Genomic DNA, 24,649 nt, shown 5'->3' on the forward strand with positions numbered 1-24,649 from the left:
CGAGGGGCCCGGGGCGAGCGCTCCACGGCCTGTGTCAACGGCGGGTCTGGGGGGACGGGGGGGGGGGGCCGGGGGGCGGGGGGGGCGAGGGCTGCACCGGCTGTTCCAGTCTCCATTCCTTCCCTACAAGTCAGGAAGTGGTTATGTATTATCTGAAGGCTTTCCCTTCCCACCCAGTCCCCAAGTTTCGGAGCGGTCGGGTGCGAGTCTTCCTTTCCCCCCCGCGGCCGAGCTAAAGTCCCGGGCCTGGCGCCTTTCCCTGCCGCCACCGAGTGTCCGCAGTCCAAGGCCCGGGAGCGAGGGAGGAGAAGATCCAACGGCCGCCGGGGCGGCGGGGGTGCGGGCGGGGGGAGGAGCCGGCCGGGGGGCTTCAGTCGTCGGCCTCTTCGCTGGAATCCGAGTTGGCCGGCATCATCGGGTCGTCGATGAGCGAGAAGTCCCTTTCTGAGCTGTCGTAGCCCTGAGATAAGTCGTCTTCCTCCTCGTCCTCGTCGTCGTCGTCCTCCTCCTCGTCCTCCTCGGGCTGCAGGGGGGCCAGCCGCAGGGCGGCGGCGCCGGCCGGGGGGGGTGGTGGTGGCGGGTGGCGCGGGAGGGTAGCCGGCGGCTCCCCTGGGGCTCGGGTGGTGGTGGTGGTGGTGGTGGTGGTGGGGGTGGTGATGGTGGGGCGGGTGGTGGGGGTGGCGGAGCATCGGACCGGAGGCCACGCGAGGGGACGAGGAGACGCCTGCCATCACGAAGGGCACGAAAGGCAAAGACGCGGAGGCGCCGCCGCCGCCGCTCCCGTGAGCCGGGACCGAGGTGGGCTGCGGGCCGCCGTGCTGGAAGGGCCCGTGCAGCGACAGGGGCCCGGGGCTGCCCCCCGTCATCAGGGCCACCATCTTGGACAGGTCGGGCCGGACCCTGCGGGCCTGCTTCTTGCTGGTCTCTGGCGCCGTGGGGCCCGGGAGGACCCGGTTGAACATAGTCTCGGGGAGGTGACCCTGGGTGGGAGAGGGACACGGCGGTGGCGGGGGGGGAATGAGGACAGAGAAAGCGATACGAGTTAGGCTTAATGCCGCTCTGGTCCTGCACAGAGGCGTCATCACAGCCCCCATTCGATAAGCTCCCGATAGAATAATAATTATTATTACGGCACTCATTGAGCGCTTACTACGTGCCGAGCGCTGTTTTCAGTGCTGGGGTAATCCGGTTGGACACAGCCCTTGTTTCTAGAGCTGCCACGGGGCCACCCCTAGGTCCCCAAAACGGACCTCTCAATTCCGCTCCCGTGGCAAATCCGGAAAAACCCGACTTGCCAAATAACGTCGGTGAGGAGAGAGCCTAATCTCTCACCGGGGCACCTTCGGGGTGTGCGAGAAAGAAAAGCAGGTACGGTACGGTACTCCCTGTTTTTCTTTCAAGTCATTATCGGGAACGTTATCTCTATCGGACCCTCCCCTTCTCGACATTAGGCCCCTCTGGTCCTCCAGGACAGCTCCTTTCCAAGTTTCCCCCGGCCCGTTCTTCTCGGCCGCTTGCGTCAGGGCCCCCTCCGCCCCGTCCCCCAGGCTCGCAGCCGCTGGCTCGGTGGGATCACCGGCGGCGAGGCGGGCGACATTTCCTTCCACCCTCTCCAGGATCATCATCAACGTCTTTCACTCTGGGCACATCACAGTGCCAAGTACTGTTCTACGCACTGGGCAGAGACGAGTGAATCAGATTGGGCACAGTCCCTGTCCCGCATGGAGCTCACAGTCTTAATTCCCATTTTACAGGTGAGGCAGCTGAAGCCCAGAGAAGTGACTTGTCAGAAGTCACGCGGCGGAGCCGGGACAGGAACCCGGGTCCTTCCTACTCCCGGGGCCACGCTCCGTCCACTAAGCCTACGATGCTTCACGCATAAATGAAGACAGAGATCTCTTCGATTCCCCGACACCTAGCCACGTTCAATAAATGCCACTGGCCGGATGATCGGGTTGCGGGGGGAAGATTTCTGAGAGCAAACGCCAGCGGCGGATGGGGCCGGCCCGGGCGAGGCACCCGTGACCCAAAGCCGGCCGGGGCCCCGCCGCCCCCGTCTCACCTTCTTTCCGTTCCGGGCGTTGACTGACTGCACTTGCTGGAAACCCAAACAGCCGAAGTCCACCTTGCTCGTCTTTTTACACCTGTGCCACTTCTGCTTCCGACGTTCCTCCATGTACTGGGACGGGCACAGAGAGCCCCAGTTAGCTTAGGGGCCCAGGCTATCATGACACTCCATTGTGCGGCGGCCAACAAGGAGGGGACGAGTGGGACCCCGCCCGTGGGGCAGATGAGGTGGCAGAGGGTGAGGGGACCCCGTCCGTTCGACCTCCGTCGCCTCGGTACCCAGCCCTTCCGTCCCCCCGAAACCTCATCCCCACCATCCGTCGTACGCAAGGCGGGACGTCTGGTAGGACCGGGGGTGGGAACCCAGCGGCTCTGGAACACAACTGTACATATCTACTCTTCTATTTATTTTGTTAATGACGTGCATCTAGCTTTATTTCTATTTATTCTGATGACACCTGTCCACGTGTTTCGTTTTGTCGTCTGTCTCCCCCTTCTAGACTGTGAGCCCGTTGTTGGTCTCTGTATGTTGCCGACTTGTCCTTCCCAAGCGCTTAGTCCAGTGCTCTGCACATACGACCGAACGAATGAACGAACTGGGCACTCACCGCCAAGAACCGGGGGTCGACGGCGAACTCCGGGTGACCCTGTAACCACACCTCCAGCTCGGCCCGGCGGGGGGCATCTTCGCCCACCAACAAGGTCCCATCCACCTTATTGACCACCGGGATCCGGGCCTCCAGGTCCACGTCGAGGTGATGGGGCTCGTCCATGCACTCCACCTCCAGCTGCAAACCCGTCGGGCGGCCCTTTAGCGCGTCCCCTCTCGGGCCCGGGGGCGGGCTGGAAGCCGGACCTCGGACCGACGCGTCACCCCATTTCGTACCCCCTTCGGCCGGCCACTTCCCTCGCTTCCTTCGAGGGGCCCGGCTCCCCTTACCTCCACCAACTTCTTCCTGCTCCCCTTCTTCTTGTGGAAGAGGGGATGCCCGTCCCCGAGCATGCCATTGGCCATCAGCTTGTGCTTCTGGAACGTCAGCTTCAGTCCTTCCTCCTAGGGGAAGCCACGCCGCCCACCCAGGGCGCCGCAGGCTCAGTTCGGGTGGTCTGCCCAGAGTGCCACCCTCCCAACCCCCTTTGCCACCCATGGAAGCTCAAGTCTCTCTAACAGATTTCCTCGCCTGGCCCTCTGCCCCTCAGGTCTCCGCACGAGAAGTAGAGTTTAACTCAAAAGCACCCACTGCAGAGCGCCCATGGCCTTGCCTGGTGCCTCGGTATTAGCATGGCAACTCATCACGGGGGCACGTCCCTGGGCTGAGTTGGGGTTCTCCTGAGCGGGGAGGGTTTGGGGAGATTTGGGGGTCATCAGCCTTCCCGGAAACGGGACTACGGGGGTCGGGGGGAGAGCCTGGTCCCACAGAAACCATTCAGAATGCCAATCCCGAGAAGCTCGAAGCAGCGAGGCTCGGAGAAACGACGGCTGACTGGAGACTCGACGCCCAGCCCCATCGTCGGAGGCGCCTCTGCTCCTTTCCCCCAGTGGAAAGCCCCAGGCACCATGTCTGAGGGTTCCTCTGAGGAGAAATCGGTGATTACGAAATAAGGACAGAGAGCGACTTCCGCAATAACGATAATAATAATAACGATGATGGCATTTGGTAAGGGCTTACTATGTGCGAAGCACTGTTTTAAGCCCTGGGGGGATCAAATTGTCCCATGCTGGGCTCGCAGTCTTCACCCCCATTTTACAGATGAGGTAACTGAAGCCCAGAGAAGTGAAGTGACTTGCCCAAAGTCACAGAGCTGGCAAGTGGCGGAGGCGGGATTAGAACCCATGACCTCTGGCTCCCAAGCCCGGGCTCTTTCCACTGAGCTGATGATTATGGTATTTGTTAAGCACGTACTATGTGCCACACACAGTTCCAAGCCCTGTGATAGATCCAAGTTAATCAGATTGGCTGCAGCCCCTGATCCAATATGCGGCTTGGAGTCATTCATTCAATCGTATTTATTGAGCGCTTACTGTGTGCAGAGCACTGGACTAAGCTCTTGGGAAGTACAAGTTGGCAACATATAGAGACGGTCCCTACCCAACAGTGGGCTCACAGTCTAGAAGGGAGACTAGAGTCTAGAGTCAGTCTAGAGTCTAGACTGGACAGTCTAGAGTCCAAGCCAAAGGGAGAAAAGGGACTGAATCCTCATTTTACAGGCACGGAGAAGTGAAGCGACTTGCCCAAGTTCACACAGCCGGCAACCGGCAGAGGTGGAATTGGAACCCAGGTCCTCTGACTCCTCCTGATTGGGCGCACTGGACTCCCATCCCAAAGATCCGGAAAAGCCCTCCTGGTTCGTAACTCGGCTCCCGGGATGGGATCTTTCCTTCCCTACACCCTCTCGGCAAACGGGGCTCCAACCCAGTCTTTTGGGCCAACGACCACACGGCCCTTCCTACTGGCCAAGCCTGTCCTCCAAGAGATCTGGGAATTGTCCCCCCTATTCCTTGGCATAACAATAAATAATAACAACAGTGATAGTAACAATAATAATAACAACAATCTGTTAAGCGCTTACTATGTGTTCTAAGTGCTGGATACAGTCCCTGTCCCACATGGGGCTCACGGTCTAAATCCCCATTTAACGGAAGAAGTAAATGAGGCATAGAAAAATGGTACTTGTTAAGCGATTACTATATGCCAGGCACTGTACTAAGTGCTGGGGTAGATACAAGCTAATCAGGTCGGACACAGTCCCTATCCCACATGGGGCTCACGGTCTGAACCTCATTTTACAGGAGGTCCAGAGGTGTGTTGTGACTCGCCCAAGGTCACACAGCAGACAAGTGGCAGAGCCAGGCTTAGAATCCAAGTCCTTCTAACTCCCGGGCCCACGCTCTACCCGCTAGTCCACGCTGCTTCTCCCTCAGGAATCCTCTAGCCGGATCAGGGATCCCGCGTTGGGCCGGATTATCTCGCCTGTCTCCGCCCCAGCGCCGAGGGCAGCGCCGGCGAAGGCTGGACACGATCACCACTTCTGGTTTGTATTTCTTTTATTCTGTTAATATGTTTGATTTTGTTCTCTGCCTCCCCCTTTTAGACTGTGAGCCCGCTGTTGGGTAGGGACTGTCTCTAGATGTTGCCAACTTGGGACTTCCCAAGCGCTTAGTCCAGTGCTCTGCACACAGTAAGCGCTCAATAAATACGATTGATTGATTCCCAAGCGCTTAGTCCAGTGCTCTGCACACAGTAAGCGCTCAATAGACACGATTGAGTGAACGATTGAATGTTTTAGCGCCGCCGTGGTTCCCCGTCCCCCGCGGCCCCGCTCACGTCTTTGATCTGCACCGTGAACTCCTTCTCGTCCATGCCCCGGCGCAGCTTGGTGAACTGGGCCGCGGCCGTGCTGACGGCGGCCGCCTCCTCCTCCGCCGCCGCCATCGAAGCGGCACCGCCGCCGCGGGGGGTGGGCACCGGAGAGTCGCCGTAGTCGCCCGCGGCCAGGAGTGGACTGTCCAACAGGTGGTTGGCCGGCCCCAGCGGCCCCCCGCTCACCCCATCCTGACTGCGCCGACCGGAGGGCCACTTTCCCGAGAGGACGGCCTGGCAGACGAGGTCGATGCGGTTGATGAGGACCCGGTCCTGGACGGGGAAGAACGAGACGCCGGGGTCAGGGGCGGGAGAGCGCTTAGTATGGTGCTCTGCGCATAGTAAGCGCTCAATAAATACGATTGATGATGAGAGCCACGACAAGCTCACGGGAGCCACCCTGCTCCGGGTCTCTCCGATGGATCGGGGGGGACGGGGACGGCCGGAGATCTCCCCCTCCTCATCCCCCCTGCCTTATCTCCTTCCCTTCCCCACAGCACCTGTATATACGTTTGTACATATTTATTACTCTATTTTACTTGTACATATCTATTCTATTTATTTTATTTTGTTAGTATGTTTGGTTTCGTTCTCTGTCTCCCCCTTTTAGACTGTGAACCCACTGCTGGGTAGGGACTGTCTCTATATGTTACCAACTTGTACTTCGCAAGCGCTTAGTACAGTGCTCTGCACATAGTAAGCGCTCAATAAATACGATTGATGATGATGATACGTTTGTACATATTTCTCTATTGATTGATTTTACTTGTACGTATCTATTCTATTTATTTTATTTTGTTAGGATGTTTGGTTTTGTTCTCTGTCTCCCCCTTCTAGACTGTGAGCCCACTGCTGGGTAGGGACTGTCTCTATATGTTACCAACTTGTACCTCCCAAGCGCTTAGCACAGTGCTCTGCACACAGTAAGCGCTCAATAAATACAACTGATGATGATATGTTTGTACATATTTATTACTCTATTTATTGATTGATTTTACTTGTACGTATCTATTCTACTTATTTGACTTTGTTAATATGTTTGGTTTCGTTCTCTGTCTCCCCCTTCGAGACTGTGAGCCCGCTGTTGGGTAGGGACCGTCCACTTGGACTTCCCAAGCGCTTAGTCCAGTGCTCTGCACACAGTAAGCGCTCAATAAATACGATTGATTGATTGATTGATTGATTGATTGATCCCAGAGGTCTCAGACCCGGTCGGCGCCGAGCCAGCCTGGCACAGCTCCTCCGAGGCGGAGGCCTCAAAATGCCCCGGGAGAAGGAGGCTAGAAAACCCCGATTTGAGGCCGGTCCCGGCCGGCGGGAAGCGAGGTGAGATCCTCAAGTGAAAGCAAAGAAGTCAAGAATTAAAAAATTCCAGCCGCACTTGAAGCGGCTGATGGGGGCTGGAGGGGGACGCCTGACCGGAAAGTGAAGGGCTAATCTAGGAATGGCTTCTGTTATTGGAAGCTGTTATTAGCCATTTGGAGTTATTTATTACTCTATTTATTTTGCTTGTACATATCTATCCTATTTATTTTATTTTGTTAGTATGTTTGGTTTTGTTCTCTGTCTCCCCCTTTTAGACTGTGAGCCCACTGTTGGGTAGGGACCGTCTCTAGATGTTGCCAACTTGGACTTCCCAAGCGCTTAGTCCAGTGCTCTGCACACAGTAAGCGCTCAATAAATACGATTGATTGATTGATTGATCCTCTTTAAAGACAAAGTCCGCCCCGGCCCAGGAGCGGCTGCGGGGGCCCGGCCCCCCGTCTCCTGCTGGGCTCGGGCCGGGTCACGGAGCCTCCGCCCTCGCCGGGGCCTACCTTGGGCCACTCGGAGGCTCTTTGTCTCTCCTGAAGTAGCAGGAGCTCGGGGGTCATCTGCTCTCCATCTTCCCCGGGGAAGCCGTCCTGGGACATGGGGAGGGACAGGAGACTCTCCTCGTCGTAGAGCTTGGAGCGCGACTGGTCGGCAGCTGCGGGTCACACAGACGAACACGCAGGCACGCGCGCAAACACACAGACGGATCCGAGTGAGCAGAAGACAAGGCGGAGGACCCGCGGGATAAGACTGTAGACTGTCCTCTAGACGGCAAGGAATATATCTGTTTACTGCTATCGTGTACTCTCCCCAGCGCTTGCCTCAGTGCTCTGCACACTGTAAACGCTCACTAAATACGACTGACTGGCCGAGACGACTTGCACTAGGCGGGACGGGTCCGTTCTCGACCTCGACCACGAGAAACGTCTCCGAGACCGAAAACCTCAAGGCTCGGGGACCAGGCCGCCGGGCAGATGGGACTGCGGGGGATTGTCAGTTGCTATTCTGGTTTTTGGTCAACATTCCCAGTTGTGAGGGGCAGCGGCCCCAGAACGGAGGGGACGGGCCCGGATCCAGCTGGGGAAAGGGGGATATCCGTGGGATCCGTGAGTCTGCTAAGGTGCAGGGGGCAGAGAGGCTGGTTTGGGGGAGCGGACAAGAGGGTAGAGAGGAAGGGCGGCCGCCCCGTCGGCAGCAGGGTGAAGACTCAACCAGGGCCCGGGGCGGCGAGAGAGGGAGCGGGGGACGCGTGAGCTGGGGATTTTAGCAGCTTGAAGTTCCCGCCGAACGGGAGAGAGGGAGGGGAGGGCCCCGGGCCAGCCGGCACTCACTCAGCTTCTCCTCCTCCTTCTCCTCCTCGCTGTCCTCGGAGCTGGAGCTGGAGCCCGACGAGGACGACGACGAGGACGTGGACGAAGGGGACGACTTGCCCAAGTCCATTTCGGAGTCGTCGGAGTCCTCCTCTTCCTCCTCCTCCTCGTCCTCCTCCTCTTCCTCCGGCTTTCGGAGGGGGCCGGCGGGCCGGGAGGCCAGGGCCGGGGAGACGCCGGGGGCCGGCCCCCGCGGTTCGTAGTCCGGGGGGCCCGGTCTGGTCCTGGCCACCGCCTCGCGCTCCAACTTCAGGGCCAGGCTCTCCAGGCCGGGGCCGGGGCCCCGCGGGCCGCCCTCGGCGGGGGCGTCGGGGCCCCGGGGCGGCGGCGGCGAGGCGGTGCGGGAGGCGTGCGGCTGGGGCGGCGCCGGCAGCAGCAGCGGGGTGGGGCAGCGGGACAGGGATGGGGCCGAGGCGCCCGACGGGTGGTTCTGCATGTAGCTCATGCGGGCGGCCAGGAAGGAGAAGTCGGGGTCCTGCATGATGTTGCAGTCCGTCTGGCTCACCCCGTGGCGGGCCGCCCCGCGGAGCAGCTCTCCGTCGTGCCGGACGGGCTCCCACCACTTGGGCAGCTCGGGCCCCGGGGGCTGGCACAGCGCCAGCCGGTCTTCTAGCAGCGGGTGGCACAGGACCTGCTCCCGCAGGCGGCGCAGCAGCTCGATGCGGAAGAGGGTGCGCGAGGCCCTCTCCTCCGTGATGGGCTCGATGAACAGAGTCGGGTCCGGGGATTCTACGTGGGAAGGAAGGACGGGGGCGGGGGGGGAGGTTGGGGTTGGGGTCGGGGCTCTCCCCCCGACGCCCCACCTTCCACCCCCCCGGGGCCGCGTCAGCGGCGCGCGCTCACCGTCTCCAACGGCCGGTGGCAGGCGGCACACCTGGCGACACATGGCCACGAAGCCGTGGAAATACTTCGTGAGGCTCTCGTCCGTCTTCTTGTCCAGCCGGGCGAAGGTGCGGAACCGGTCCCAGTGGAAGTGCAGAGTGTCGGGGTCAAACTCCACCCCGAAGGTGGACACCACCCGGTAGAAGTCTGACTCCTCGCGCCTCGTCCACCTGGAAGGGGACAGGGGCGGTGTCACGTGGGGAGTGGAGGACGCGCGTGATCCACCCCGGGACGCTTTGGGGCCGGGGAAGGCCTCTGAACAGCGACGCTCGGGGAGGTGAGGGTTGTGCCAGGGTGCCCAAACTGGCCACAGATCCTGGCTGGCGCCCAGTACCTGTGCCTCGATCCCCCCCCCGACCCCTGGCTCACACCCTCTCCTCCTCTTCTCCGACAGACTGCCTCCACTCTCCCCAACTTCAAAACCGTACTAACGTCGCATCACCTCCAGGAAACCTTCCCTCACTATTCTAGAGAGTAGAGAAGCAGCGTGGCTCAATGGAAAGAGCCCGGGCTTGGGAGTCAGAGGTCATGGGTTCAAATCCCGGCTCCGCCAATTGTCCACTGTGTGACTTTGGGCAAGTCACTTAACTTCTCTCTAGCTCTCTTCCTCCCTTCAAGGCCCTGCTGAGAGCTCACCTCCTCCAGGAGGCCTTCCCAGACTGAGCCCCTTCCTTCCTCTCCCCCTCATCCCCCTCTCCATCCCCCCCGTCTTACCTCCTTCCCTTCCCCACAGCACCTGTATATATGTATATATGGCTCTACATATCTATTACTCAATTTATTTATTTATTTATTTTACTTGTACATACCTATCCTATTTATTTTGTTTTGTTAGTCTGTTTGGTTTTCTTCTCTGTCTCCCCCTTTTAGACGGTGAGCCCACTGTTGGGTAGGGACTGTCTCTATATGTTGCCAATTTGTACTTCCCAAGCACTTAGTACAGTGCTCTGCACATAGTAAGCGCTCCATAAATACGATTGATGATGACGCCTCAGTTACCTCATCTGTAAAACGGGGATGTGAGCCCCACGTGGGACAACCTGATCGCCTTGTCCACAGCGCTTAGAACGGTGCTTTGCACATAGTAAGCGCTTAACAAATGCCATCATTATTATCATTATCACTCTCCCTCCTCTTTGGGTTACCCATCCATCCCCACCCAGCATTTTGCCCCTCACTGCATCTCCACCCCCACGGCGTTTACGTCCATCTCCCCGTACTCTGCCGCCGCTTCCCCTATCTGTGAGCCATCTGTCTCCCCGGCTAGACTGTCAGCTCCTTGAAGGCAAGGGGCACGTCGACCTACTCTACCGTACCTTCCCGGGCACTCAAGAGGGTGCTCCGTACAGAGGAGGTGGTCAAGAAACTGGACGGGGATCGAACGAGTGACCGGGGGGCCCTCCACCCCGTCCTCCCCAACACCGTGCCAGACGTCTGTGGGAGTGGGGGACATTCTGGAGCCCCTCTCCGCAAGAGGCAAGGCCCTCCGCCCTTGCCGCCGCCCATCGTGGGTCAACTCAACCCGCACACCCGCTGCCGGGGAGGACCCCCGAGGCCCTTTGGGCACGGGAGGAGGCATCTCGGCGGTGACCCACCGGGACGCCGGGTTAAGAGTGGGCCAGAACCTCAGGGCAAGAAGGGAAGGGGGTGGGCCTCCTTTTCCAGGGCCCCGGAACCCCATCCGAGGTCGCCGCAGCTCCAGGGGAGGGCCTGTCGAAAGGCGGCTCCCGGCACCATTTCCCCCCGGCCCCCAGCCTCACCGCTGCTGCTTCTCCCGCCGGGCAATCTCCTTCAGCTTGAAGGCCGCCTCGCAGCGCCGCCGTCGCCGATCTCCCCGCTCGGCCGCCTCCATCTTCAACTGCTCTCGCTTGTAGCTGCGCTGGTAAGCCGTGACCAGGCGCCGGAGCCGGGCGGTCAGGGCCGAGCCCGGGGGCCAGAGCATGCGGCCGGGCTGCTGGGGCATCTGAACTGTGGGGAGCCGAGGTGGGGGGCCGGGGGGCTCAGGGAGAGACCGGGGCTCCCGGCCGCGATCCCTTCCGGGGAAGGGAACCCGCCCATCTCTCCCCACCCACCCGCGTGCCCCTCGGCCCAAAGCTGGGCTCCGTTACCTTCGTCTCCGTCGATGACTGAGATCTCCTCATCCATCAGCAGCAGCGGGTCGCCCTACAGGATGAGAGTCCCCCAGGGAGTTGGGGGAAGAAAGGGAGGTAGGTGGTGGGCCACGGCCCTGGGCCCCGCTTTCATGGGGAAGGGAAGCGATATCCCCAGGGAGAGGCCGAGAGGCGGAGAGGAGCAGAGGCGGAGAGGGAGGCAGAGAGAGAGACCGAGAGAGAAACAGAGAGAAAGACAGAGACACGGAGAGAGAGAGAGAGAGAGAAAGGTTAGCAACCCATCACTGGGCTGATGCCCAGAATAAGGAGGGCGACCCAGTGGGGCTAGTTAATCTGTCAAACACACCTGCGGTGACCCCGTGGGTGCCTGGCTCCGCCCAGGGCGGAGGACCCCGGATGTCTCCACTGGGTGCCAGGGAAAAGAAGCAACTGGGCCCAATCTCTCACCTCATCCTCTTGGTCCTTTGGGGGGCCTTGGAGTGGCTTGTACTCGGGATCTTCACAGTCCTTGTCGAAGTCGACCCTGTGACCGGCCGAGGGCACAAACGTCAGGGGCACCGTCGGGCCGGGGCGGGCCACTTTCCCAAGAGAATTTTGCTGGTGGGCCACTCCCTCTGGGACACTAAATGTTGGAGTCACATTTCCCCGGGTTTCCAAAAACCCCTAACTGGGGGATGGGGAAAAGAGAGGTGCTCAACCAATCGGAAGCCACCTCGAACTCTCTGACCCTTCAGCAGCTCAGCACCTGACCAGAAGGCCCCAAGACACAATTCTGGCTCAGGATCTTCTCCCTCCTGGACATCCCCAGAAAGAGGAGAGCAGCACAGGGGGGACGGGACGGGACCGTGGCGTGTCCTACCAACTGTGATTCCCAATGTATTCAACTGGGGCACCCCCTCCTCCAGCTAGTGGGGGCTGAGGGAATGCCGTCACGGGAGAAGGCGGATTCTAGGGCCTGGAGCCCTGGGATCCCTCTTCCGTCACTCAGTGGTTTCAACTCCCTCTTCTTGACTGGGAGCCCACTGTTGGGTAGGGACCGTCTCTAGATGTTGCCAACTTGTACTTCCCAAGCGCTTGGTACAGTGCTCTGCACACAGTAAACGCTCAATAAATACAACTGAATGAATGAAAGGGGCTGACAGTCGGAAGCGGCCATTTTAGGCAGGGGTAGGACAGAGGAACATAGTCACAGCTTCAATGATCTGCTTTCCATCACAGCTGCTGCTGCTAATTCCCCCCCCCTCCCCCTCCCGCCTTACCTCCTTCCCCTCCCCACAGCACCTGTATATATGTTTGTACATATTTATTACTCTATTTATTTATTTTATTTGTACATATTTATTCTATTTATTTTAATATGTTTTGTTTTGTCATCTGTCTCCCCCTTCTAGACCGTGAGCCCGCTGTTGGGTAGGGACCGTCTCTAGATGTTGCCAACTTGGACTTCCCAAGCGCTTAGTACAGTGCTCTGCACACAGTAAGCGCTCAATAAATACGATTGAATGAATGAATGAATGAATAATTCACTGCCCATCAGAATGGCTGCAGCCTGAGAGAGAGGGGTCACTAGGTGGTGGGGATGGCCCAGAAAGCTAGGACTCGCTCATCTTTCTTGAAAAGGAATTTCGTTTCCCTAGAGGACAGTTTCTGGTGCCACCCACTGCCTATTGCCTTGGCAGGGGCAAGAGGAGGAGGAAGGGTAAGAAGAGGAGGACATTCTGATGCCCGAGAAGCCTGCCCCTCAGGTCTCCATGTGAGAAGTGTGGTTTAACTCACTAGCACCCAGCCCAGAACAACACTGCTCCAACTGATGCCTCAGTATTAGCATGGTGACTCATCACGGGGGCACGCAGCTAGGAAGGGGCACGGCTGGCATCGCCAACACACCAGGACCGTCCTCCGCGAGACACCCGGACCAAGGCTCCACCCGCCCAACCTCACCGCCAGGCACCTGGGGGAAGCGGCAGCTACGACCCTCTCTCGCAGACGACGCGGTTATGTCCGGGCTCGCCCTAGCTGATGTACCTTTGACTCCTCCACTAAGACGGGAAGCTTGTGCCTACCGACTCTATTTCTGCACTCTCCAAAGGGCTTCGTACAGTGCTCTGTGCACAGAAAGCGCTCAGTGAGGCCCACTGACTGATTGAATCTCCGCCCCTTCTGTTACTGGGCCCCGAAAACACAGAACTCGGCCGACTCCAACCATTTTCCGTCCCACAGAAGGGACAGCCCGGGGCTTCAGAGAGGCCCGGTGACAAGCTCACCCCTCTACGATATCGGAGAAGTTGTCCAGCACCCGGTGTTCCGCCGCAATGGCCTTGTCGTCTGGGCGACCGGCCTTCTCCAGGAAGCACAGGGCTGGGTCGGCTCTCATGGTGTTGTATTTCTCATAACCTAAAAGACGGAGAAGAAAAGGAAGAGGCTACTTCCCAAACCCTTACTCGGTGCCAGGCTGGGGCAAATCCACAGTGTAATCAGAAGGCGATCCGGGGGAGGTGGCACAAAGCTCCCTCTCCCCGCTTTGGGTTTCTCCAGGGGCTGACTCACGGAGCCGTCTGCTCAGACGAAGGGAGATGCCACGTGCGGGGCACCACTATGGTCACCGTCTGGCCGTCCCAGAGGTGTCTACATTTGCCAGTTAGCTGACCATCCCTTAGAGCGGAACCGCGGCTGCTTTAATTAGCTCCTCCGCAGGCTTACTCGTCTGGCCGTCCCAGAGGTGTCTACGTTTGCCAGTGAGCTGACAATCCCTAAGCGTGGAACCGCGGCTGCTTTAATTAGCTCCTCCGCAGGCTTACTCCTTATTACAGTGGGACAGGATTCTCCTCCTCTGGAAATGGCCCCACAGAAGAGATCGAGGCCCGGCTTCCTATTAACCCCAAGTCCCGGCGAGTTGCCCCGGACCTCTTCCCAGCCCCGTCCCGGGGAACGGGGGGCCGTGAGAAGGGGCGCTCACCGTGCTTGAAGACCCCGATGAGCAGGGACTTGTCGGCTTCGCTGTCCCACCAGTTGGTCGGGACCTCCAGCTGGTCCACCACCGGGAACCAGATGTCAATCTCGCTGCAGAGACACAGGCACGAAGAAGTCAGCGGGCCAGAGGGCACCCAAGAGGACGCCTCAAATTGCTAGGTCTTAGAAGGTGACTGGGCAGCAGGGAGACTTGGAGGTGGGCGACGGAGGAGGGGTGGGGGTGGCGAGTGCCAGTCTGTCTCCAACGGAGTACACTGCTGCTTGGGGTGGGAGCGACCCTCCCCTCCTGAGGCTGAGCGCTCAGTCGAGGCCAGTTAAAGAGGGAGTGGGGCTCGAGGAACAATTCATTCATTCATTCAATCATATTTACTGAGTGCTGTGTGCAGAGCACTGTACTAAGCGCTTGGGAAGGACAATTCAGCAACAAAGAGAGACCATTGGAGGAGGGCGTTCACTCCTATCTCCCTACACCTCAAAAACCTCCAACGGCCGCTTATCAAACCACTGCATCAAACAGAAGCTCCCCACCGTCAGCTTTAAGGCACTCGATCGGTTCTCTCCCCCCTAAGCTCGCCGATCTCCTACAACAACCCAACCCACACACTCCGCATCCTTCAGATGCGGATAACGAGGACCCAGGGGCAGAGCTGGGGGCGGAACCGCTGGTCCGCAGACCCAGAAATAGGCCTCTTTGGGCTCCACAGATCTTTCTTCCAAGCCCGGCCTGGTGCTTAAAAGGCGGTCTACCCCTCCGCCTGCTCCTGCAGGTTGGAGGTCCGATTCTATCCCTTAGAACTGACGGATTCACTTAGCAGATCCTGCCGTGGTCTCAGGCTGGCGTTCTGGACTCAAAATGGCACCCCCCGCCTCGGTCCCCTTCGGGGCCAAAGCTGAGGTGGGCTTGCCTACTGGCCAATTCCACGTCACAGATCATATGCCCACGAGTTCCTCCCGCTCTTCTGGGCTGCCTTTCTCCACCTCCCATTGCCGCCAACGAGAACCCAGATTCCTAGAGCCCGCAGCTTTCGGTGGGTACCTTTCCCTCCTCACCCCACACCTCTGTTCTTTTGGATCCGGGGGGTGGGATGGGTAGAGCTGGGGTGGAAGGCTCCAACTAACTCCCTTCATCTCCCTTCCTGTGGCCAACTACTGCCCCGCCCTCCCCTGAGCGCCAAGGAGGGAGAGCACACAAGGAATGAGACCCTCCGGGCCATTTCCCCCCAAACCTACTACTCTCCTCCCCAAGGTCAGAGGCTAAGGGTGGGCATCGTCCTTTCTGTGACCTGCACCCAGGCTGCCCTCCTCCGGCTCTTTCAGAGCCGAGATGGGATGGGCACCCTCCCCTGCTTCTGCCCTTGGAGAAAAGACGGAAAAGCCTTACCTGGAGATGGCACCTCCCAAGACCTTCTCGGCCTGGTCCCCGATAACTTCCTGCCGCAGGTAGTACAGCATCCGTACCCGCAACAGCACTCTGAGAAAGACAGGCCACCGCCTCCGTCACCCTGCGGCACCCTGGCCGGGTCTTCCTCCCGCTCCAGGGCGGCTTGGGCGAGGAATCCCTCCCCACCATCCGCGCCCACCATCGCTGCGGCTCCAGGATCCACCTGAGGGCCTGGGGCGTCCACACCAGAGCACAGGGTGGGGGGGGGTGATGCGCTGACTACGTACATGCCCAACGCCGGGCTAAAAATGGGGGCCGAGGCAAAGCACTCGGATCGGGCACGGGCCGTCCTACCCGGGACTCACAGTCTAAGTGGGCACGACAATGGAAATTTGATCCCCCTTTTTCAGATGATGAGACCTTTGTTTATTTTGCTTGTACATATCTATTCCATTTATTTTATTTTGTTAGTATGTTTGGTTTTGTTCTCTGTACGTATTTATTACTCTATTTTACTTGTACATATCTATTCTATTTATTTTATTTTGTTAATATGTTTGGTTTTGTTCTCTGTTTCCCCTTTCTGGACTGTGAGCCCACTGTTGGGTGTCTCTATATGTTGCCAACTTGTACTTCCCAAGCGCTTAGTCCAGTGCTCTGCATACAGTAAGCACTCAATAAATACGACTGATTGATTGATTGACCAAGGCACAGAGAAGCCCAGAAACTTGGCCGAGGTCAAACGGCAAGCAAGGGGCAGGGCCGACACCAGATCCCAGTCCCCGGGCTCTTTCCACCTGCCCGATGGGCTTTTAGAACAAGAGGGGTGTGGTGGCATCTCTTACCCAGGGGGGTTTTGGCCTTTAGACACCTCACTGTGCCGTGGGCCAGTCTCATCCTTCCAACAGGGCTTCCCGACTCGTTCCACCGCCCGAGGCGATGCCCCGAGACGCCCCCGTGTCCCCTTTTGTCCACCCCAAAATGATCCCACTTGTATTTGTGACTCGGTGACTTTCACCAGGTCCGGGAGGTTCCACATCCTTCCTTCTCCCCGTCCCCTCTGGTCTGTCCGGCCCGCCCCCCTGGCAGACGATCGGCAACCCCCGCCCCGCGGATCTGAATCCGGTTCCAAAGTCTCCCGGCCACCTGGGGCAAGGGAAACCCCCGGCTGGCCCGCGTCCCCCCGCCCTCACTTGTTGCACTGATGCTTCAGGTGCTTCTTGTAGCTCTCGTCCTGGAACAGCGTGTCCGGGTTATACTTGCGGATCCAGTCTGCCTTGTGGATGTCGAAGGTGCTCTGCGACTTGACTTTCTTCCCCTTCCGCCCCCGGGGAACCGGGATGGACAGACCTGAGGGGGCAGGACCTGATTAAAGAAAGGCCGCTGTCCGTCAGGCTCTCTGCGGGGGCTGTGGGGAGGGAGGGCGGGAAGGGAGAGGCGGCCCGACCTGAGTGGTTCTGCAGCTCCTTGGTCTTGCCGTTCTCCGCGGGGCTGATCAGGTCCCAGATGAAGCCCTTGATGCTCTCGTCCCCGCGGTAGTGGAGGAGGCAGTACACCAGGATGGCCCGGCAGATGGTCTCCACGTCCCGCTCCGTCATGCGCCGCTTGAACCGCCCGTGCGACAGGATGTCCCGCCAGCGGCCCCACCTGCGGAGGCCCAGAGGGAGACCGTGGCACCCCGCTCTCGAGACGTCCCCCGCGCCGCCCTTCGGGCTCGGCCTCTGACGGGCCCTTACCCGTAGACCAGGAGGTGCTTCTCCACACGGAAGCAGTCGGTGCGGCCGTAGGCGTGATGCCTGTCGTGCCGTCGGGAGCGGGGCCGCTCGTCGTCCTCGCTTTCCAGGTCCGAGAACTCCACCAGGTCGTCGTCCTTCAGGGTGCTGAAGTGGCGGGTCTGCTTGCGCACCCGGGGGGTGTCGATCACCAGGTTGTTCTGCGCGGGCGGGAGCAGAAGGGGGAGAGGAGGAGGAGGAAGAGACGGAGGCCGCTTACTTCCCGGCCGACTAATTGCCGCAGGGGACGGCACCCTCTGGCCGGGTGAATCCCGGCAGCTGCCTCTCATCCCATCGCACTCCCACTTGTCGAGAAGCTCGTGGAAAGCACGCAGGCCTGGGAGTCCGAGGACCTGGCTTTTCACCCCGGCTCCGTCACGTGCCCGCCGTGGGACCTTGGCCAAGTCACTTCTCTGAGTCTCAGTTTCCTCAGCTGTCAAATGGGGATTCAACACCTGCACTCCTCCCCATTAGTCTGGGAGCCTCCTGGGGAATTCATTTATGCAACTGAATTGACTGGGCACTTTCTGTCTGCAGAACGCTGGATTAAGCGCTTGGGAGAGTACAATAAAACAGCAGACATATTCCCTTCCTACGAGCTCGCAATCTAGAGGACAGACAATGGGTGTCTTCCCTTGGTGGGGAGGCAGAGGGAAGGGCCCGTATTCCACGCCACGAGAATGCACCGGAGTTGCTCCCCGGAGGAAGAAGCGGGCCTCACCTTACTGTTGAGCAGATCCAGATCGAGGTCGGCCTTTTTGGCCCACTTTTGCCAAAAGTTGGGATCGTCCAGAGATATGTCCGTCCTATTTTCGGAAGCAACAAAGCTCGCCTGGCGAGGAGCAGAGGGACACAGTGAAGGAGAGGGTGGGCGTCCCCACCCCGGCCCCTTTCCTGTCCGGGCCCCGCCCGGCGGCTCCCGGCGCGCGTCGGACGCACCTTGGCGAAGGTGGAGCCTTTGCCCTCGGACTCGATGGTGATGGTGGTGGTGCGCCGCAGCAGGATCTGGTCGATGTCTTCCTCGCAGAACTTGGAGCCCTCGTCGTCCTCCTCCATGATGGCCGCGTAGGCCCCCTTGCGCAGGAGGTCCTCGATCTCCTTCTTGGAGAACTGCTGGATCTGGAGAAGGCCGGGGCGGGGGAAGGCCCGGATGAGCGGGCCGGCCCGTGCCGACGCCCCGCCTCCGCCCCAGCCCGGGCCCCGGGCCTCACCCCGGTGATGTTGCCGTCGCGGCCGCTCATGGACTGGAGCACGGCCTTGTCGAGCCCCAGCTTGAGGCTGGCTTTGTCGAACATCTCCCGCTCGTAGGAGTTGCGCGTGATGAGGCGGTACACCTTCACCGCCTTGCTCTGCCCGATACGGTGGCAGCGAGCCTGAGCCTGGGAGATGGAGGGGGGTGGAAGCGGAGCCGTCAGCTGGGAGGACGCGGCCCAGCACGTCCCGAGGCGACGTGGCCACGGGGAAATAATAATAATAATAATACTGGCATTCATTAAGCGCTTACTATGTGCAAAGCGCTGTTCTAAGCGCTGGGGGAGATACAAGGTGATCAGGCTATCCACGGGGGGCTCCCAGTCTTAATCCCCATTTTCCAGATGAGGGAACTGAGGCCCAGAGAAGTGAAGTGACTTGCCCAAAGTCACACAGCTGACAAGTGGCGGAGCCGGGATTTGAACCCATGACCCCTGACTCCAAAGCCTGGGCTCTTTCCACTGAGCCACACTGCTTCTCTGAGCCACGCTGCAGACCTTAGGGATGGGAAGCCAGGCTTCTAGACCTGGCTCGGGGACTGAGCCTCCGTTTCCTCAGTTCTCCCACTCAGACCGTGAATTCCCTGCAGGACGGGGACCGATCTGATGGGATCCACCACAGCGACCAGCACAGAGTAAGCGCTCGACAGGTACCACGGCTACCGTTATGGCCACCCCACCCGCCGAGACTCCCGCCGGGTAGGGAGGGTGGGCCCCGGCCCCGCTGTCTTAACCTGGAGGTCGTTCTGGGGGTTCCAGTCCGAATCAAAGATGATGCAGGTGTCGGCGGCCGTGAGGTTGATCCCGAGGCCTCCCGCCCGGGTGCACAGCAGGAAGACGAAGCGGTCCGAGTCGGGCTTGCTGAAGCGGTCGATGGCCGCCTGGCGCAGGTTCCCTCGCACGCGCCCGTCGATGCGCTCGTACAGGTACCTGGGAGGGGGGCACAACGGAGGGCCAGGCCGACGATGACGTAGAGCCCAAGGGCGGTCAGGGAAATCGCTCGGACAAGCCCGGGAATCACCGGCAGCCCTGGCCCGGTCTGGAGGCGGAGAGGGTCGCCTCTCCGCTCCCAACTCCCTTCTGCGGAGACGCTACCCCCAGAAGCCCGGGCGGTAGCGGTACTCAGAGCGGGAGCAGCAACGGTGTTTACGGATCGATCGGGGCGGGGCTCTGGCCCGCGCTCCGGCTCACCTCCTCTGAATCAAGTAGTCCTCCAGGATGTCCAGGCAGCGGACCATCTGGGAGAAGATGAGCACCTTATGGCCACCGGCCTTGAGCTTGGGGAGCAGCTTGTCGATGAGGACGAGCTTGCCGGCCGAGCGCACCATGGCCTGCAGGTGGAAGTCGTGGGGGACGAGGTGGCAGGCCTCCCGGAACTCCGTCAGGATCTTCTCTTCGGCGCCTGCCAAGAAAACAGCCGACGCTGACGCCAGGAGCCGGGTAAATCCCTCGAGGGGACCCTGGATTCGCCGGGCCCCGGAGGGGACACGGGGACGGCCACCCGACCTCGGTAAAGTCACCGGTTCGGAAACCACACGCCCTCCCTAGCCGGCAGCAGCCTTCTCCCCGGTCCCTCAGGAGGACACCGGGCCGAGCTCAACCCCTTGCAGCGATTGATCGGATGAATCCAAGCTACACCGGGGGCAGGACACGAGGCAGGCGGGACGGCGCAACGCTAAGCCGGTCTCTGCAAGTGAGAGATCTCCTCCCGGCTGCTTTCCGCTACCCAGGCAGCCAAGCGGTCTTCTCTGCTCCCGGGAGTCCGACTCCCCCCGGGCCCACCCCAAAGGGGCAGCCCTTCCTGGGCCCTCACCGTTGATGAGATAGGGGTGATTGCAGCACTTGCGCAGCTCCATCATGGTGTTGAGCAGGTTGGGCATGTTTGTGTGGCCCGCACCCTTGGAGAGGAAGGAGAAGTTCTTCTCCAGGATCGCCCGGTAGTACTTCTTCTGGATGTTGGTCAGCTCCACCTCGATGATCGTCTCCTGTTTGGGAGCCAGGTTCTTCTCCACGTCCTCCTTCAGCCTCCTCAGCATCATCGGCTTCAGGATGGCCTGCAGTTTCTGGACCTGCGCCCCCGGGGATACACGGGAAAAGGGCCGTCACGCGGGCTCGGGGCCGGGGGCTCCGTGCGCCCAGGGGAGGACCGTGGGAACGGAAGGCCTGGCGGGCCCAGGAATGGCGAGGGGAGGGAGGGCAGAAGCATCCAGAGTCACTCTCGCTTTTCTCACCTTGGGCAATCCCCGGGCAAGGCGGGCAATTCCTACCTGTTCCTCGGTTTTCAGGTCCCCAAAGTCCTTGAGGAACTCAGACTCGGAGGGAAACTGGGAGGGCTCGAGGAAGTGCAACAAACTGAAGAGCTCTTCCACTGTGTTCTGCAGGGGGGTCCCCGTGAGCAGCACTTTGTGTTCCTGGCAACGAAGGGCGTGAGGGAGAAATAGTGAACCGGGGTCAAGACCCCCTTCCCAGCCAGAGCCCCCAGCTCCCTCCCCGGGACCAATCAATCAATCAATCGTATTTATTGAGCGCTTACTGTGTGCAGAGCACTGGACTAAGCGCTTGGGAAGTACAAGTTGGCAAGATATAGAGACAGTCCCTACCCAACAGTGGGCTCACAGTCTAAAAGGGGGAGTCACCCCTTGACTTCCATTGTCCCTGAAGGACAGAACTTCTTTCTTCAGTGGGATTTTGACGGTGGCTCTCGCTCTCTCGGGTTGACCCAGAGAGGCGTAGCCTCCGAAGCGGGCGGGAATCCTTCTCGAGGCATTTCCCGTCCCTCCCTACACCACCGGGAAAACACACACAACCCAAAGCCAGGGGACTCACCAGGTCCATGTGCTTGAGGCTGTCGAGGAGCTTGCAGTTGCGGTTCTTGAGCCGATGGGCCTCGTCGATAATGACGCAGCGCCACTCGATCTCCCGCAGCTCGGGGCAATCGGACAGGATCATCTCGAAGGTGGTGATCAGGGCGTCGAACTTGTAGGCCCCGGGGATGAGCCGCCCCTGGAGTCGGAAAGCAGGGATCAGAAAAGGCCGGACGCTCCCCTCCGACAAGGAGAGGCTAGGAGGGACCTCCCCACCCAATCAATCAATCAATCAATGGTATTTTCTGAGAGATTATTACATGCACGCCACTGTACTAAGTGCTTGGGAGAGTACGGGGAAGCAGCGTGGCTCAACGAAAAGAGCGCGGGCTTGGGAGTCAGAAGTCATGGATTCAAATCCCGGCTCTGCCAGTTGTCGGCTGTGTGACTTTGGGCAATTCACTTAACTTCTCTGTGCCTCAGTTACCTCATCTGGAAAATGGGAATGAAGACCGTGAGCCCCACGTGGGACAATCTGATCACCTCGTACACTCCCCAGCGCTTAGAACAGTGCTCTGCACATAGTAAGCGCTTAACAAATGCCATTATTATTATTATTACAACAGAACTAGCAGATACATCCCCTGTCCCTAATGAGCTTACATTCTAGAGGAGATTCCCAAGTCCCCCTCCTACCATTTCCAGCAGCCAAATCTCGCCTTTTTTTTCCTTTTCTAAATTATATTTGTTGGTGCTTGCTATGTGCCAGGCACTGTACTGAACACTGGGGTAGACACAGGCTAAGCAGGTTGGACAGAGTCTATAGACCCAATGGGACTCACAGGATAAATCCCCGTTTTACAGATGAGCTGAGGCACAGGGAAGTTAAGTGACTTGCCCAAGGTCACCCAGCAGACAAATGGAGGAGCCGGGAACAGAACCCAGGTCCTGATCATCAGGTCAGCCAGAGTCCCTATCCCCCATCGGGGTCCCAGTTTTAGTGGGAGGGAGAATAGGTACTGAATTCCCATTTTAGAGGTGAGGAAACTGAGGCCCAGAGAAGCGAAGTGACTTGCCCGGGTTCACACAGAGGATGATCCCGGAGCTGGGATTAGAAGCCGAGTCCCCCAACTCCCAGGCCTGGGCTCTTTCCACTACGCCGAGAAGCCGTAATAATAATAATTATGGTATTTGTTAAGCGCTTGCTACGGGCAAGGCTGGGGTGGATACAAGCAGATCGGGTCGGACGCAGTCCCCGTTCCATGTGGGGCTCGCAGTCCCAATCCCCAATGTACAGATGAGGTAACTGAGGCACTGAGAAGTTAAGTGACTTGCCCAAGGACACACAGCAGACAAGCCGCAGAACCGGGATTGGAGCCTTCCGACTCCCGGGCCGGTGCAAGCCCCCGGGAGTCTGAGAGGCATCTGGGGATCCTAACAGCCGGTGAACGGTGGATTAAAGGCATAGGGTGAAACCACTTCTCTTGGCCCCTCCGCTCCCTTTTAAGTGCTTTGCACGTAGTAAGCGCTTAACAAACGCCACTGTTATTATTATTATTATTATTATCTTATATTATTATAAGATATAATATATTATATTATTATTATTATTATTATTATAAGATCCGCTCCGGGTCGTTTCCAGGAGGGACCGCGGCCGGAGAAGTCGGGACCGGAGCCCCCGGGGCGAGTCCTCACCCGGGAGTCCTTGCAGTACATCTCGTATTGCTGGATCATCTGCCGGCTGGCCAGGCTGCCGTGGTAGACGATGGTGTTCATCTCCGTCCACGTGTTGAACTCCCGCTCCCAGTTGGTGATGGTGGAGAGCGGGGCGATGACCAGGAAGGGGCCGTGGATGCCCACGTTGTACTCCTCCTGCAGGAAGGCGATGGACTGAATCGTCTTGCCCAGCCCCATTTCGTCGGCCAGGATGCAGTTCTGCCTGCAGAGCCGTCGGGGAGAAGGGAGAGCGTGTGTCAAGGGGAGCCGGGGACGGGAGGGAGCGCGCGCGGGACCCGGGCCCGCCCCCCGGCCGACCCCGCTCACCTGTTGTACCAGTTGAAGAGCAGCCAGTTGACCCCTTCCAGCTGGTACTCGCGCAGCTGGTTCCGGTTCTTGTACTCGTGCGACAGCTCCAGCTTCTTCCAGGCGCTGGCCAGAGGGCGGGCCTGACGGGAGGAGAGCGGGGGAGTGGGCCGCCACAGCCGCCAGCCGGGGCGGCCGGCCGCGAGGCGGAGGGGCGGCGGCGGCGGCGGCGGCGGCGGCTACTCACCACCCTCTTCAGCTCCGGGTGCCTGGCCTGGATCCGTTTAAACTCGCGGACCTTCCCTTCGTCCACGTCCTCCTTCAGCTCCCACGTGCTGTCCTCGTAGGGCAGGGAGCACCACTTCACCAGGTAGTAAATCACCGGCTGGGGCGGGGAGAGGCCGAGACGCGTCAACGGGCGAACCTGCCCGCGGAGACGCGAGCCCCCCCCGGCCTGCCCCGGCTTCCAAGGGGGCGGCCGAGTCCGGCGGGGAGATCCACGGCCCCGAGGAGTCCGGCCAAGCGCCGCCCACCGTGGCGCCCGTTCTAGGGGCGGGGGTCTTCTCCACGGCATCTGCCGGGAGACCGGGCTGCGGCGTCTCGTGCCGAGGAGGAGCCGAGCCTGTACTGACCGTGGAGCGCGGGCTGAGAGGCGGACGGGAGCCCCCCGGGAGCATCCCTCTAGAGCTTACAGTTACAGAGAGCTTACAGCCCCTCTGTCCATCAGTGGTATTTCTTGAGTGCTTACTGTGTACGGAGCGGTGTACTAAGTGCTTGGAAGAGTACACCACCACAGAGTTGCTAATCCTGCTCCCTGCTCAGAACGAGGGAACACGTCTACCGACTCTGTTGTGACGTCCAGTACCGTCGATCGGTTGAGGGGCGCTTGAAGGGCTGGGCTACAGTTTCCCACCGGGACACTGGTTTCTTCGCCCAGCAAAAGGCAAGGCCAGGCCCGAGCTCCAGGCTGCCACTGAAACGGCCTTCGAGATGGGGCGGCCCCATGGAGGAGAGCTCCGGGGGCGTGGGGGCGGGGTAGGATGTTGGGGGATGGATGGGGGCAGGCTTCTAGTTGATCTCCCGGGTTGGAATGGAGCGACATCCCCCTTCTAGACTGTGAGCCCACTGTTGGGTAGGGACTGTCTCTATATGTTGCCTACTTGTACTTCCCAAGCGCTTAGTACAGTGCTCTGCACACAGTAGGAACTCAATAAACACGACCGATTGATTGATCCATTTTCAGCCGTGCCCCCACGGCAGTCGGTTCCGAGACTAAGAGCGGCTTCTCGTGCCAGCTGCCAAAGCTGCTGCTCCGAGCCCCACCTTCTCCCCTGGCACTAT

General features: G+C 59.6%; 1 protein-coding gene and 2 non-coding genes across 3 annotated transcripts in view; all 3 read right to left on the bottom strand.

Annotated features, from left to right (window-relative positions):
• Nucleotides 1–293: 293 nt before the first annotated feature.
• The window catches only part of CHD8 (chromodomain helicase DNA binding protein 8), a 57,878-nt gene continuing 33,522 nt past the window's right edge, over nucleotides 294–24,649 (bottom strand). Inside the window, 29 exon segments of the mRNA XM_038740919.1 lie at nucleotides 294–559; nucleotides 561–980; nucleotides 2,063–2,179; nucleotides 2,676–2,855; nucleotides 3,008–3,121; nucleotides 5,394–5,702; nucleotides 7,247–7,398; nucleotides 8,075–8,842; nucleotides 8,957–9,165; nucleotides 10,756–10,963; nucleotides 11,104–11,158; nucleotides 11,554–11,629; nucleotides 13,371–13,500; nucleotides 14,063–14,166; nucleotides 15,458–15,547; nucleotides 16,651–16,807; nucleotides 16,905–17,104; nucleotides 17,194–17,390; nucleotides 17,951–18,061; nucleotides 18,169–18,348; nucleotides 18,441–18,608; nucleotides 19,214–19,409; nucleotides 19,671–19,881; nucleotides 20,293–20,548; nucleotides 20,747–20,890; nucleotides 21,306–21,482; nucleotides 22,982–23,225; nucleotides 23,330–23,451; nucleotides 23,556–23,693. Coding sequence (XP_038596847.1) covers nucleotides 371–559; nucleotides 561–980; nucleotides 2,063–2,179; nucleotides 2,676–2,855; nucleotides 3,008–3,121; nucleotides 5,394–5,702; nucleotides 7,247–7,398; nucleotides 8,075–8,842; nucleotides 8,957–9,165; nucleotides 10,756–10,963; nucleotides 11,104–11,158; nucleotides 11,554–11,629; nucleotides 13,371–13,500; nucleotides 14,063–14,166; nucleotides 15,458–15,547; nucleotides 16,651–16,807; nucleotides 16,905–17,104; nucleotides 17,194–17,390; nucleotides 17,951–18,061; nucleotides 18,169–18,348; nucleotides 18,441–18,608; nucleotides 19,214–19,409; nucleotides 19,671–19,881; nucleotides 20,293–20,548; nucleotides 20,747–20,890; nucleotides 21,306–21,482; nucleotides 22,982–23,225; nucleotides 23,330–23,451; nucleotides 23,556–23,693 — 5,622 coding nt within the window. The 3' untranslated portion in view covers nucleotides 294–370.
• On the bottom strand, nucleotides 3,259–3,369 carry LOC119921172. The gene has a single exon (XR_005448478.1). It is a non-coding gene; the product is annotated as a small nucleolar RNA U6-53/MBII-28 (small nucleolar RNA).
• LOC119921205 lies at nucleotides 12,843–12,952 on the bottom strand. Its single transcript, XR_005448509.1, has one exon. It is a non-coding gene; the product is annotated as a small nucleolar RNA U6-53/MBII-28 (small nucleolar RNA).

The sequence above is a fragment of the Tachyglossus aculeatus genome, assembly GCF_015852505.1.
Source record: "Tachyglossus aculeatus isolate mTacAcu1 chromosome 12 unlocalized genomic scaffold, mTacAcu1.pri SUPER_6_unloc_1, whole genome shotgun sequence".
Taxonomy (NCBI): domain Eukaryota; kingdom Metazoa; phylum Chordata; class Mammalia; order Monotremata; family Tachyglossidae; genus Tachyglossus; species Tachyglossus aculeatus.